The 15,353-nt window shown below is 34.6% G+C and overlaps 2 protein-coding genes across 2 annotated transcripts; both read right to left on the bottom strand.

Annotated features, from left to right (window-relative positions):
- Positions 1-775: 775 nt before the first annotated feature.
- LOC111800228 (amino acid transporter AVT1C-like) lies at positions 776-7,925 on the bottom strand. The gene is made up of 13 exons (XM_023683832.1): positions 7,823-7,925; positions 7,016-7,248; positions 5,307-5,608; positions 4,633-4,847; positions 4,392-4,415; positions 3,170-3,350; positions 2,781-3,000; positions 2,009-2,144; positions 1,915-1,934; positions 1,635-1,780; positions 1,503-1,546; positions 1,214-1,276; positions 776-1,116 (listed from the first exon to the last, which is right to left on the bottom strand). Exons 1-13 carry the CDS (start codon positions 7,901-7,903, stop codon positions 1,018-1,020), a joined length of 1,764 nt encoding a protein of 587 aa, XP_023539600.1. The 5' UTR covers positions 7,904-7,925; the 3' UTR covers positions 776-1,017.
- Positions 7,926-8,804: 879 nt separating this feature from the next.
- On the bottom strand, positions 8,805-12,127 carry LOC111800221 (probable protein S-acyltransferase 15). Its single transcript, XM_023683820.1, has 7 exons — positions 11,833-12,127; positions 10,417-10,509; positions 10,197-10,298; positions 10,038-10,109; positions 9,687-9,785; positions 9,494-9,589; positions 8,805-9,183 (listed from the first exon to the last, which is right to left on the bottom strand). The coding sequence occupies exons 1-7, from the start codon at positions 12,103-12,105 to the stop codon at positions 9,088-9,090; spliced, it is 831 nt and encodes a 276-aa protein (XP_023539588.1). The 5' UTR covers positions 12,106-12,127; the 3' UTR covers positions 8,805-9,087.
- Positions 12,128-15,353: the final 3,226 nt, after the last annotated feature.

Here is a 15,353-nt window from a genome sequence, read left to right as displayed (position 1 = left end):
CCTTAATTATGAGATCCTACGTCGGTTGGGGAGGAGAAGAACGAAGCATTCTTTATAAGGGTGTGGAAACCTCTCTCTAGCATACACGTTTTAGAAACTTTGAGGAGAAACTTGAAAGGGAAAGCTCAAAGAGAACAATATCTGCTAGCAGTGAGCTTGAGTCGTTACAAATGATATCAGAGCTAGACACTAGGCGATGTGCCAGCGAGGAGGCTGAGCCCCATAGGGGGGTGGACACGAGGTGGTGTGCCAATAAGGACGATGGGTCCCGAAGGGGGTGGATTGGGGGGTCCCACTTCGATTGGAGAAGGGAACGAGTGCCAGCGAGAACTGCTGACCCCGAAGGGGGTGGATTGTGAGATCCCATATCGGTTAGGGTGGAGAACGAAGCATTCTTTATAAGGGTGTGGAAACCTCTCAATTGGGGAGGAGAACAGACCCCAAAGGGGGTGGATTGTGAGATCCCACTTCAATTGTGGAGGAGAACGAAACATCCGATCAAGTTGTAGAAACCTCTCCCTAATATACACATTTTAAAAACCTTGAGGGAAAGTTCAAAGAGGACAATATCTGCTAGTGGTGGCGAACAAGTCCAAAGAGGACAATATCGGCTAGCAGTGAACTTAGACCGTTACATTAATCCAATGACAACACTTTAAAAGCTTATGTAAGTTAGCCTTTACACTCAGAGGAAAATGTACTCAAACATCTTAATTGATATTAAAGGTTTCGAAAAGTTCCATTTAGAACGACTTATACAGTCACTTCAAACAGGTTGGAAAGCAAATCTCATTACCATAACAAAATGAATCTGAATGATGTCAAACTTTAAGAAACAAAGACATTGACAAGCAAGAGGGAAAACAGGCATAAATGAACAAGCTCATCTATGTTCATAGGGAAACGAGAAATCTAGAGTTCCCCTATAATTTAATGCACAACATAAACGTTACACAAAACCTATCAGAATCTATGCTGCTCAACCACCGAGTCATGGTGGTTGGGAAGGCCAAAACTTCAGCCATTCAATTTCTCAATGATTTTCCTTAGAGATGAATATGATCCAAATGCTGATGCAACAGCTCCTATTGCTATAACTATGAAACAAAGTGCTCTCTGTAAAAGAACAAGAAAAACAAAAGGGAGAGTCTTCTAAGTACGCAAGTTCTAGTATGCAAATAAAAGAAAACACAATGAACAGGACGTTTTTTACCTGCAAAAATGGTACTTTCTCCTTCAAAATTCTGAGGTAACAGGCACAAGGGAGTATCAAAGTCTGCAATACAAATTTAATGAGTTAGTTTCAGCCTAACGATTCTCCACAATGGTATGATATTGTCCACTTTGAGCATAAGCTCTCGTGGCTTTGTTTTGGACTTCCCCAAAAGACCTCATACCAATGGAGATGTATTCCTTACTTATAAATTCGGGATCATTCCCTAAATTAGCCAATGTGGGACAACCTCCCACTCCCAACCATTCTCAAAGATTAGCAAACTTACCACTAGCATGGTCAGCAGTGACCCAATCAAAGACATCACAAGACCTGCATGCAAAAAATTTTAATCATGTCTCCAAGGCCAAAAGGGCATTTTCTTCATCAGAAATTGGCATGGAACAAGAAATGTACATACCAAAAAAGGGGATAGACAGGCCGACCAGTAAGGTAGATATTACAAGAGCTGTTCTAATAAGGATGGAATAAATATGAGACTTGGGGTGGTTTGGTGGTATGAACTCCTCCAGACTCATTGCTACTGGAGATATTGTTAATGCATACGTGGGAGTAATTAAGGAGAAATATTAAACTTATGGTTCAAATATGGTTGCAGAACTTAGGGTGAAGCAAAAACAGGACAAACGAAAATTTAAGTACAGTGAGCAACAAGTATATATTAGACTCTGAAAGGATATTTGGTAAATGGGTTTATTACCTGCCAAAGAACAAATAAGAAACGTGAGAAATTGGTTTGAACAGAGTAGTGACAGTAGAAATTTACCAGCTTACCGTAGTCCAGACAGCAATCTTTGAGGCAACCAAATCCCCGGGCAGGTTTAGTGTGTATTGGGATAATGTTGATTCTCCAAACATTAAGTATCCCATAATAGCAACACAAGCATACATCAAAGTACAAATGCCAAAACTGCATTCATAAAGAAAGTAAATGGTGTTATTGTTAACATGGATGATTGTTTTTCTTTATGGTTGGTGGGTTCTATCAACCCTCCCTTCAAGAGGGTGACCAATAGAGGCCTCATACTAATGGAGATGTATTCCGTACACCATAGAGCCTCCTGTGAGGCCTATGGAGCCATCGAACAGCTTTCCCTTAATTGAGACTCGACTCCTTGTTCTAGAGCCCTCAAATAAAGTACACCATTTGTTCAACACTTGAGTCATTTTGTACTACACTTTCGAGGCTCACAACTTTTTTGTTCGACACTTAGGATTCTATAGACATGACTAAGTTAAGGGCATGACTTTGATACCATGTTAGGAATCACAGATCTCCACACTAGTATGATATTGTCCACTTTGAGCATAAGCTCTCATGGCTTTTCGGCTTCCCCAAAATGCCTCGTACCAATTGAGATAGTATTCCTCAGTTATAAACTCATGATCTTCCACGCCCAACAATCCTCAACACAGATTAATGAAGACGTGTATGACACATGGAGTTTTCTCCAGCACTATAACAAGGCTTAAACGATTAATACTTCAGAGGTCCTTAAGAATGATGCCTAATTGTTTGTGAAAATGGATGGAGATATAAAATTACCATGTCAAAAGAACTGCTGGGAATTGGCTTTGTTTACCCATTGAACTATAGATGTTGGGAAATACAGCATGTCCTGAGTAGCAGAAACCGTAAAGACCCAGAGCAACAGGGAGAGTTGAGAGGTTCAGAGGAGTCACCGTGCCATGGAAGCCGACGTTATCTACCACCCCAACCCAAAACAAGCATACAACCACCACGATTGATGCAACAACTCCACCAGCTGCAAAATAGGGGCATTTTATAGTAAAAATCACAATGGTTGAGTCAATCATGAATTTATATTATAGGTAAGGAATACATTTTCATTGGTATGGGTCTTTTGGGACCGCCCAAAATAAAGTCACGAGAGGTTATGCTCAAAGTGGACAATATCATACCATTCTGCTTACCAGAGATATAACTTAAAATACTGAGATCCCGAAGCCAAACGGTGGGAAGAACAGCAAGGGCAGTCGCTATAGCGAATAAAAGGTGCGCATTTAACTCGAATCCTCCAAAAGTAACGTGTGCACTGGGAAACAAGGTAGACAGATTGTCGCTCTCCAGAATCACGTACTCAATACAAGAAGCCTGCAAGACGAGCATATCTAGTTAGGTCACTTCGTCAACAATAAGCCTAATTTTTTGTTTCAACATCATTACGAAAATGAAATATCGTTGCATTAGCATCACAAGCACCATACAATAATATTAGCCTGGATAATGCAGATTTCCTTAGATATCATGAATAAACTTTCCATTTCTTAGAAAAAATGAACGAGAGGAGTAAGCGTTAGCTTTTCTCGTGTAATATAATAAGAACCAAACCCAAATATAATTTATTTATATTATATATTGATAGCATTCTCACATCATTCATTTTTCTCCGTTTATTATTCTTTTCAAAAAATAATTATATTAAAGTTTTCATTTTTTAATATAATGTTTTTTAAAAAAAATTATGAAAAAGATCTTAATAATCCAATATTTTCCTATATAATATTCTATTAATGTTATTGATAAAAATGGACTTTAACAATTAAAAAAGTATATCATTATAATTTTAAAATTAATTTATTTATTTTTTAATATATATATAATATATGTGTTAGAAAAAAATATATATATTAAATAAGATGGAGCCCTCAATTTAGAGGAAAAAATGTTCTCCACCCCTTCCTTATGCTAATTTCCTTCACATTCAAAGCAGATCCAGTAGATAAAATAGACATCTCCACATATAACATACCTATAACACTAAAGAAAGGTACATGATTCTAAATATGTTAAACAAAACTTTGAATGAATCTTCCTTTTTATGTCCGTGTTAAAATTTCATTTTTATGTACGTGTTAAAATTTCATTTTCTAAATTGAAGCCCACAGACAAATAAGGGTAAGAAATACAAAGAAGCATATTAACTCTTATTTTTCAAAAAAAAAAATATTAATTGACATTGGCTTAGCTAATCAACCTAAACGAGTTGATTGTAAGTCATTAAGAGCGCTGGTGGACCAGAGAGTTGCCACTTGCTATGTGTGTTAGGTATGACAATAATTTAAAAAATTAAAAAAATTAAAAAATTAAAACATTAAAAAATTAAAAATTAAAAGCCCGAGAAGGAGTACTTACGTATAATTCCACGTACAATACTATCTGCATCCACAACCAACCAAAACCATATCTTAAACAATCAGCTACCTCATAATATAATATTTATTGTAATTTTTTTAAAAAAAGATCTTAATATAAAGAAGAAACGAAAACATAAAAAAAAATTAAATCTAACTTTAATTTATTAAATCTTTGTTTTTTTGGGTTAAAAAATGTTGTATTTCTTAGAAAGTTAAATAGAATGGAAAGGCAGTTTTACCGAGATGAGGACACGACCAAGGGCACCAAAAGCAGCCTGGCCAATGTCAGGGTAAGTTTCGATGCCTGGCTTACTATCCAAACAAGCACGCAGGAGGATACCAGTGTAGAAAGAAAGCACAGCGAATATCAACAAAATGGATATCCCCAACCATCCTCCTTCCTTCATAGCGAATGGAGTCGACAGTAATCCCACCCCACATAGCGCATTCATGCCTGCATTTCAACTTCAATCACTTTCACGATAACAATAACACAAACATTTACTAGACCTGCTAACAATCAGTAACAGAAGTGAATTGAATGTCAACTTACAAGCTACCAAGTTAATATCATACTACTGTGGAGATTCATTATTCCTAGCATAGTATAAGAGTCATATTCTATGGTGTACTTTGTTCAATGAGAAAATTGTTGAGGATGGTTGAGGATTGTTGGAAGGAAGTCCATTGGTGCGAGGTCTTTTGGGAAAGTCCAAAGCAAAGCCATGACTTATGCGTGGACAATATCATACCAATATAGAGATCCATTATTCCTAATACTATCTTGTTCACGGAATACAAGTTATCAATTAACTCCATAAAGTATATTCTAACCGAAAATAATTTAACTGATTAGAGCTATATAAAATATATTCTACAACTAATTTTATATCTCAAATCAAATTTTAGTTACCATTGGCGACAGCTTGGCCAAAAGAGCTATGGCGAGAAATGGGGAGGCCATGAGAGTCAATGGCAAGGTTGTCTTTCTCATCCCTCCTCATGGATAAGGAAGAGCGCCGGGAAGGAGGGCCGAGATGGGAATAAGAGGCATGCTTTTGTGGCTGGTCTACTACTGTGGATAGCAGTGGTTTTATTATGGAAGTAGAGAATGCTTCAGGAGTGAATCTCCTTGTCAATGAGGAAGAAAGAAACGAGCTTCCAAATCTAGTCAACGATGGAGAAGGTACACTTCCAAGCATATCAATAGATTTCCTGCAACATTATAATTTGATTTCTAAATTATTATTAAGAAAACATTCATACATAAATACTGTTTTGTAGCATGAATAGTACTTCAATTAATTAATTGCCGGAGTACTTTGAAAAGAAGACAAGGCTTACAAACATCAAATAATTACTTATAATTAAATACAGAGAGGAAATATTAGAAAATTTTCCCATATATGCATACTACAAACGTTCATTAAGGATGTGGTTGAAACAAGGTTGAAATGAATGCTTGTTCAACAAAGGGTTAGAAAACAGCCAAAACTACAACTCAAAAGCTTTAGAGTTCGTTGTAAAGCTATTCATTGAACTCTATCCATTTTTNAAAAAAAAAAAAAAAAAAAAAAAAAAAAAAAAAAAAAAAAAAAAAAAAAAAAAAAAAAAAAAAAAAAATCAAAGGCAGTTTGAATCCTTTAATTAATTTTTTTTTTTTTTTCAAAATATGGTTTAATTTATAAATAATAAATATTAATTTATATTTATTTGATTTTTCCCCCTTATTTTATAAATAATAAAAATTGTACTTATGTTTACAAATTATCCACGTTTAGAATGTCCAAGAGGCCCTACTTTATTAGGTGGACTCGTGAGTGGGATAACTCTCCAGAATAATCAGGACAAACACCAAAAGCTTGTTGTTAATAAAAATTATGATTATTTCCAAATAAAGCTTAAAGACTTCCTTTATTTCCCATACTAATAATAAATAATAAATAAATTATTAAAATTTAATTAAAAAAAACACCTGTATTTTATCTAAAAAAAATAATATATCTTTAAATTTTTAAATAATATTTTTAAACTAAAAAAAAAAATTGTTAAATTTTATTACAAAAAAATATTTTTAATTTTAAAAGTTACTTAAAAAACTTTATTAAAAATATTAAAAAATGTGTTTGAACTTTTTAAAAAAATTAAAAAATATTTATATTGTTGGTATATTAATGCTAACATTAATAACTAAAAAAAGGTTCAAAAAGATTTTATTATTAATATTCTTATAATTTAAGAGCTATAAGAGATAATTTATGAACATAGACGATTTTAATGTTAGTATTATTAATACATATTTAAAATATATGAGTATATTTTTTTTAAAGATATTTTAAAAAGTTTAAAAGGATTATTAAAATATTTGGAAGTGAATATTTTTAAAATATAGAAAGTTTGGCAAAGACTTTTCTTCGTTACCAGTTTTCCGCCATTTTCATCATTTTTTTCTAGAAAAACAAAATTCCCGCTGAAAATTTTACTTTCGTGATTTCAATTTTCGAGTAAATCACCAGTGATTCTAATCTAACTATTAGGGAAAGGAGATTTGAAGCAGATGAAATGGAAGGATAAAATCTGCAGAATGAGGAACGAAAGAGGTGAAACGGAGAGAATCTGAACCTGTAACTTTTAGGCCAAGCGGCGGTATTGTAAGAACTTGATTGTTTATGATTCTGATTATTCATCGATAAGCCGGAAGAATCCGATTCGTTTCCATCGTCTTCGCCATTGTCGAGTTCCTTTTCTAGATCTTCGTCGTCAGAACTTTCGATGTAAAAACTTCGATCCGACACGGAGTTCTTCATTTTCTTATCAAAATTCAAATTCCTCCTTGTTGCAATTCGTTCCTTCAACTGAGAAATAATCAGTCTCAATCAAGTAGACCACAAAGTACAGATCCAAAGCAGAGAGAAAATATAGAGAAACAACGTTTCAGATATAATTAAACACATGCCAATCCTTTTCCAGTAGCTTGAATCGCGAATAACAAACAAATAAATAATCAGTGAAAACATCAGAATTAAGGCGCCAAAAACGTCGATCAATTCATTATTTAATCAATTTTTTCAAGTAGAATCCACGAAATCCGCCTAAAAATGACGGTAAAACGAGAAGCTACAAATTGACATCAATTCAAAATTATAATTCTAATCGTGTCTGAAAAATCTGAAGTATTCGAACACTGTTTGGCTGCCGAGAAATTATACTTATAGGCTACGGTAAATAGAAATTGAATTGAAATTCGAACGTCAATCCGAAGTTCACGTAACTAAAAATGAAAAAACAAAAAACAGAAGCAAAATCACGTTCGATTTCACACAGATCACGAGCCCTACAGAAAGTTCAAGACAAGAAACGGCATTGAAAGAATCAAATCTGATAATGAAGTTTTGTGAAAAGCAAAAAAGAGAGGGAGAAATGTCAAACCTGGGGAGAGCGAATCGTGAACTCTGTCGATCCGTGGTTCTTCTCCTTCTGTGGACTCCCCTTTATTTCTGTTTTTCTCATGAATATTCTTTATAATTTCAAACATTTTAATTTAGCTCATGACGGGATTATTTGTACTTATTTCCTTTTTGGATAAGTTTATCCTAATTTAATGTTTCAATTTCATTTCATAATTAATTAGAAAATAAGCATAATTTCTAAAAATTAAATAGATTTTTTAAAAAGAAACTAAATATGATGAATATAATGTTTNCTTTTTTTTTTTTTTTTTTTTTTGTAATTTACAAATATTTTTAAAATAGTTGAGTTTCAAAAACTAAAATAAATAATTATTATTTTTAAAAAAATTCTAAGAATTTTAATATGAAAAGTGTAATGAAAATGGTGAGAAAATACATTCAATTCTAAAAAAATTAAATAATTATCAAAGAAAACTACCATTTCTACTTTCAATTATTTATATATATATATATATATATTATAATTTTTATATATTTTCTATTAAAAAATAAGTAAAAATATTGTTGTATTCCCATTTTATTTTTGTTTTCTTTTTCCATCCTCTCAAACTTACCAAATTTAAAACTGTTTTCTTTTTCATCCCTCGAACTTACCAAATTTAAAATTTATTTTTTATTTATGACTCCAAATTAAGTTCATCCGAAACCCGACCACAAACTTTAATGTTACTTGTTTAGTTGTCATGTCCCGAAAGTTAACTGTTTTCTTGCGTGGTACCAGAACAAATATAGTACGAATAAAACGTAACTCCTTTCAGTATTATAATATAGCAAAACTATATATCTAAATATTATAGATAAGTTTGAAAATGATCAAAAATTAAGGATGAAAATCGGAGTTTTGAAAGAATAAGACCAAAATAGAATAAAGGTAAACACGAGAGACTAGAATATCCTCCCGTTCAAAGTTATTTGAGAGATTAGAGTATAAAGAATATCGATAAAAAAAATGAAAATACGACGAATTTACATCAGTTCGAAATTCACAAAGCTTGAAAATGGTATATTTGAGAACAGAGCTCTACATCAAATTTCTTCTTTAAATACAGAATTGCAAGTGTATGCAAAGTTTACCTTGTTTCTTCCTTTTTATGCCTTTCTAGCCAGATGAGTGAAGTGAAGAGAAACTGCAGTGTTGCTTGGCATTGGAGTATTCTTCAAACAAATTCAGAACAACACTGAAACAGAAGGCGGATCGGATCAGCTCGGCTCGGCCGAACCTGTTCACGAACTATCGCGCAAAGTCGGGAAACTGAGTCCATCTTTTAGATGGCTGGCTGAAGTAGGCCATGCCCATTTCAGAATGTTTGGACCTAAGATCTGATAACAATATCAACACCCTAAATGAGTTGTGTCTTGGGTGTTTCATTCAGAACCCAGATGAGTTACCATATGAGTAGATCATACATTCAATATTATTTACAAGATGTGACAAGAAAACTTCGAATTTTGGGTTATTACAAAGTCTTATTTGTCACATCTTATATTTTATTCGATGCGACGAGATATCTATTATAAGATGTGACGAGAAAAACTTGTAATACCCAACATCAGAATGTTAACACAGGGGAAAATGTTTGTGCAGACAGACACATATGCAGTAAAAAAAGGATAAGTAGAAGACACCAACCAAGGTCATGTTTTTATAAGCACCGACGTCGAACGGGTGCTGATAGCTCTGTCCAGACTTTCTAGCCAACCATGCTGCACGTATTCCTTCGTAATACTGATAGAAGAAACACGATTCTAACTCAATGGTCGGAGGGGGGAAGAAACTCATGCTTATAAGTCCAAGTATCCAACTGTAGGAATTGATATCATACCTCTATAGTCGTCATATTTCGAACGATGAGGTAGATATGCCAGCCCAGAAGAGTTCCGAGCGTTGAGCTCAAGGAGATCATCATCACTGCACAAATAACCTAAAACATAAAAGTTAAGTAAATCTCTGGCCAGCAACGATACTTTAATGATCAACTATGTCGGTCAGAATTTTTCTATTTTTAAGGCCTAGCTTGCACATATCTCGACTAGCGCCCATAACTTGAACCAATTCTCTCGACCATAGCCCGTTATTGACTCTCAGGCAGATCCAGATAGTCGTAACAGCAAAGGCATTTCAACGAAATAAGATGAACGAAAACAGATGTGGGTTACATAAACAAACAACTTACATAGAAAATATTTACAGAAAGCATTCCCTCAAAATTCCAGTTCTTCTGAAATGCACATCTCATAATGATGAACTAAGCAACCAAAGCCCAAGTTATAAGCAAAAAAAAAAAAATAAGATTTCTTGTTAAATGAAATGAACTAAACTGAAAAGGGCATACAGTGGAATATAAGCTTGCCAAAGTCCCGTACGAGACAAGGACGAAAAAGGACTTGTAGTTCCAATAACCAACACAGTTATTTATCCACAAACAATGATGATCCTGCATCCAGTTTAAGCCCATGTCAAACAGAGGAATAAACCACAGGCACTCAGTTTAACCATGTCTGCAACTAAGAGCAAGAGTTCAATTGTTATGCTTTAGATACAACAAAACCTACCATCCTCAGAACACACTTTCTGCAGACTCGACAATGATGGGTCCTTGGAGGCTTGTAGGTGCTACATTTTTCACAATGCCTTACCTGTAAAGCCTGTCATTAAGTCATGAATTTGTATCAATGACTCGAACACAATACGGAGTTCACAATTGCATTGATGTCTTATTTGCCTGTTGCACGTTAAATACTAAACATGGTGAAAGATTGTTTGTGGCTCCATGTCATAAAGGTGCCACCGGATTCTAGGTTCAGATTTTCTCGACGGAATAGTACCCTCGATACGAAGAAAGAGGGGATATGGGTACGGGTTATGATCAGACCGGATTGAAGGTCTATCGACAATATGTTGCTGACAAACCGATAGCAATGGACAAGGTAACGTATTTCCTCATTTTCAGTGTCACTGAGCTTCAAAACTATATAGACTTTTGTCGATAAGGCAACGTATTTCCTCATTGTCCTAACGTATTCAAGGGTACTTGATAAATGTAGGATTAAAAGTTCACAATTAAGATAGGCTAATCCCATGTGGTTTCTCTTCCATTAAATTACTGTCCAATCACCATTTCATCCCTTGAAACCTTCGAATAATGTCACCCTCTAATGCATGCACTTATTAAACTAGCTCAAGATTGTGACTTAGGTCTTATGATACCATATATCGAGTCATAAAGTAGTGTGCAATCTCTTCGGCTTGAACGATAAGACTGTAAATGAAATTACATATTACCATCAAATATCCTTCAAGAAATTGACGTATTGAGGAGCTATACAAATAGAGGCCTAGTTGAACCTTCTTTGAGACCAATATAAGACAAAACAAATTATAATCAGGACAAAGATACCTTGGTTGGGATTTTGGCGGCTGTCCTGTTCCACTTTGAATATATCAATAAATCATATAATTCTATAGTATCTTATCTGTAGCCTTCAAATAAGAATAGAATGAAAATAACAAAGAAAACCTATTCATTTTATTCATGATATCCATTAACAAATACATCAGCCGATAAGAATTCTTTCCTGAACAAAGTGGTCATCAATTCATCCAATAGAACTCCATAGTTCCATCACTTGAAACTACACTAATATCAATTAAGGCTCGATAGCCATGTACCGCAGTACGTGTAGTTGAACAAAGTGATCATCAATTCATCCAATTGAACTCCATAATTCAACTAAATTTGTTATTCTCCACTTGAAACCACATTTATATTAACTAAGGCTCAAAACCTTCAATGCGTGTAATTGTCAAGACATCCATATACAGAGATAATCAATCCAAAACGTTCAAAGAAGCAAATTCTATAAGTTCATAAATAGACAAAGAAACACAAAGCTGAGGTTTAAATAGAAACCTCGAATTCACATCATAGAATGAGAGAAAACAAACGAATCAAATTCGTACTAACTTACGGAAATCTTGGCATCGTGATCCGAGCCGGCATTTTCTTCAACATCAGGCAAATAGGAAGATGGAACAGGACCTGCGTCGGTGAGAACACAAACGGCCAAAGAAAAAAGGCAGAGCGAAGCCAAGTAAGTGAAAATCAAAGAGCTAATCAAACCGGGAGAGGTGAACAAACCAATCCAATCCTCGATGAAAATGAACACCGTAATGTAATACACAAAACCTATCAACGATAGCACAGAAAATATGGGAACTGATAATAATCTCTTGATTTTCATCTGGGATTCGAGCAGAATTGGAGCGAAAACAGAGCCAGCTTCGCCATAGCGAGTATTCGCAATTTTCAATATCCAGAAATGGGCCGTGTTTGGGCCTGGCGAAGCCCGGTCCGTGTTTCCTTCCTCCAATCGACGTGGGATCGCCCCCAAATCCACCCCCTTTAGAGCCCAGTGTCCTTACTGGCACACCACTTCATGTCTACGCCCCTTCGGAGAACAGCGAGAAGGTTGGCATATCGTCTGGTGTCCGGCTCTGATACCATTTGTAACGACCCATATCCACCGCTAGCGGATATTATTCCCTTTAGGCTTTCCCTTTCGGGCTTCCCCTCAACGCTTTAAAACGCGTCTGCTAGGGGAAGGTTTTCACACCCTTATAAATGGTGGTCTATTCTCCTCCCAACCAATGTGGGACATCACATCTTTAGTTGACTTTTTAGCTCAAGTTGACTTCAACCTCGGGTCAAGGACATGTGTGAGGCTTGTCGACTTTCTTCTTACTGGTTGTCTCTAATTTATCCTTCAAATGTTCCTCCTTCAAATGAGACTCACATGGTCTCATCATAAAAGGGAGGATCTCGGGAATATGAAATGCTTAATTCTAGTTGGATGTTCACGGGGAGGATTTACTCGCTCGAGTAGAGTTTTTCGATCGAATCTTGAAAACACATAAAATAGTAATAAAAACGTAAGATTTGGAAGCTTGGCTTTTGTGCATTAAATATCCTCCTTCCGATCTTTGAAAAACAAGACCGTTAAAGAAACACTAGACGACAACAACTTAGGTTATAATCATTATCAAATAATTTTGAACTACCGATAGTATCGGTGTCTTAACCATTGATGCTCGGGTTGACGTTTTTCTCTCTCTACAATTAAATATTGCAAAAAGATGTCTACATTATGTCGTTATCGTAGTAAGGAAAATGACCGATTAGTTTTTTTCTCTCTAAATAAATAGTGATTATACATCGTTACCGAGCTAAGGTTATAGAGCTAACTTCTTGACCGAGACTAAGATTATATATGTCGTGACCAGTTAAACTATACAAAAGTTAATAATTTGATTCTAAATTTCAAAAATCAAATTTACTCTCGTTAAAAAAAAAATAATAATAATAATAAAATAAAAAAAATAAAAAAAACCCTAGTTCTTCATCTCTCTTTCCTTTGTCGATCTATTACACATTGAATCCGGGATGTAAAGAGTACAGAAGAATCTAATTTCTTTCCGTGCTTGATTTTGAAATGTTCTTAAAATTTTATCTATTCAAACTTTAGAGACCCTCGTTCTTCATTTCTCTTTCCTTCGTCAATCTATTACAAGTTAAATTTGGGATGTGAAGAGTACAGAAAAATCTAAATTCTTTCCTTGTTCGATTTTGAAATATTCTTAAAATTTTATCTATTCAAAACAACGATTTTGAAATATGCTTAAAATTTTATTCAAAACAATAATCTTCCCGACCACGATTTCTTTTTTGTTCTAGTCACCCCAAAATACAAAATTGTCTTGATACTTGGTATAAAATAAAACATCGAGTAAATAAGGAAAAATCGAAATTGATGAAGAAATTGCAAATTCCTTCATTTCTATGGTGTCTTTCCTCAACAGTATCGTGTCTTTCCTCAACAGTATCGTGTCTTTCCTCATTTCTATGGTGTCTTTCTCATTTCTATAGTGTCAAAGTATCGTGACTTTTCTCAATAGTAAACAATACATCGTGTCTTTCCTCAATAGTAAACAATACATAGAAATAGAAATTGACAGAAACGAAAAAGAATTCAAACCTCGGTATGACAAACTTGAATTCAATTCGTCGTTCCGACGCTCAAAATCCATTTATAACAAAAAAAAAAAATAATAAAAAAAAAAAAATAATTTAGGGTTTACAAAATTGGACATAAATAATATATTTGTGGTACAAATTGATTTTATTGAAGCCGGCAAATGTAAGATTATATATATATAGGGTTTTTTGAGGACGAAATTGTTGACACAGCCGATGTGGGACAAAAAAACAGCTGGAATTTGTGCTTCGTTTTCATGGCCATCTCTTCCCCAAAATTGCCAAACCCTAAAAAATGGGCATTCATGAGCTCAAAATCTCGAGACCCATCAGCTCAAATCAACAAAAAAAACACAAAAAACCACCCTGGATGAAGATTAGAGCTCAAAATAAGCAAACCCATATGAAAAAAACAATCAAAACTAAACAACAAGTTCATAGATTTTCACAAAAACACAAGAACTAACTTGAAATTTGAGACCTCCAAAACAAAATAGCCATGGAATGATTGCTAATGCAGCATCATCAAGATTCTCAATCAAATAATCTGGAATAAACAAGAATCTTATTGTGAATCTTGATGATGCCGCACCAGCAAATTATGGCTGCGATGAACACGATGAACACGAAGAACAGGAGAGAGAAGTTCTTCGCAATTAGGGAGAAGAAGAAGGGTTTGTGAGAAAAGGTTGGTGGGTTAAGGTGTATATATAATCATATTAGAGGGCTAAAAAATAAATAAAATTGTGGTGGGAGAGGTAAATTATCTAAAGAGGAAGGAGTTTAAATGAAAATTAATATATGAGCTGTTTCTTTCTCTTATAAGTCCAAGTCCTATATTACTTTCCAGCTCTATTGCCATACAGGTTAGGGCCACCTTGCTTCGTCAATTCTTCTTTTTTTTTAAAGCCATATAATAATAAACCCTCCCTTTACTTTATCCGAACCGGAATTCCCGATCCGAGTATCGTTCAATTCGTTAGAGACATTAACTTTTTCGTAGTTGTATTTTTTGTCAAATTTAAGCCAAAACCCTAGTGGGTTTTCTCTCGATTTTAAAGAATATCAAAACGCTTGACCCGAGCATAGCTCATCTGGTCAAAAGATATCCATGTTTCCATAATGGTTCGATATGTTTCACTTCTAATGTGGGTTTGAGTTCGGTTTCTCTCAAAAGGGTCTCATACGTGTCTTTTTAACTTATATACTCATGATCTTCCCTGTATCTAGCTAACACGAGACTTTTGGTCAAGTCGTAGGTTTGAACTCTCATTCTCTAGTGGGTTTGTCTTTATAACTTATGTAGTCAATTGCTTCCTTTTACCGAGCAGACTCGAGACTTTAGGTCTATCAAGAAACGAGTATGACGACCTTCTTTAGAGGCTAAAGGTTTTGAATCTCTCCACTTCCATACCGTGTTCGGGTTGGTTTAATTTTGGTAATTATGCCGTCTATAAA

This window comes from Cucurbita pepo, chromosome LG01 (genome assembly GCF_002806865.2).
Source record: "Cucurbita pepo subsp. pepo cultivar mu-cu-16 chromosome LG01, ASM280686v2, whole genome shotgun sequence".
Lineage (NCBI taxonomy): Eukaryota > Viridiplantae > Streptophyta > Magnoliopsida > Cucurbitales > Cucurbitaceae > Cucurbita > Cucurbita pepo.
Note: the sequence above shows the minus strand (reverse complement) of the source record. Positions and strands in the feature narration are given on the sequence as shown.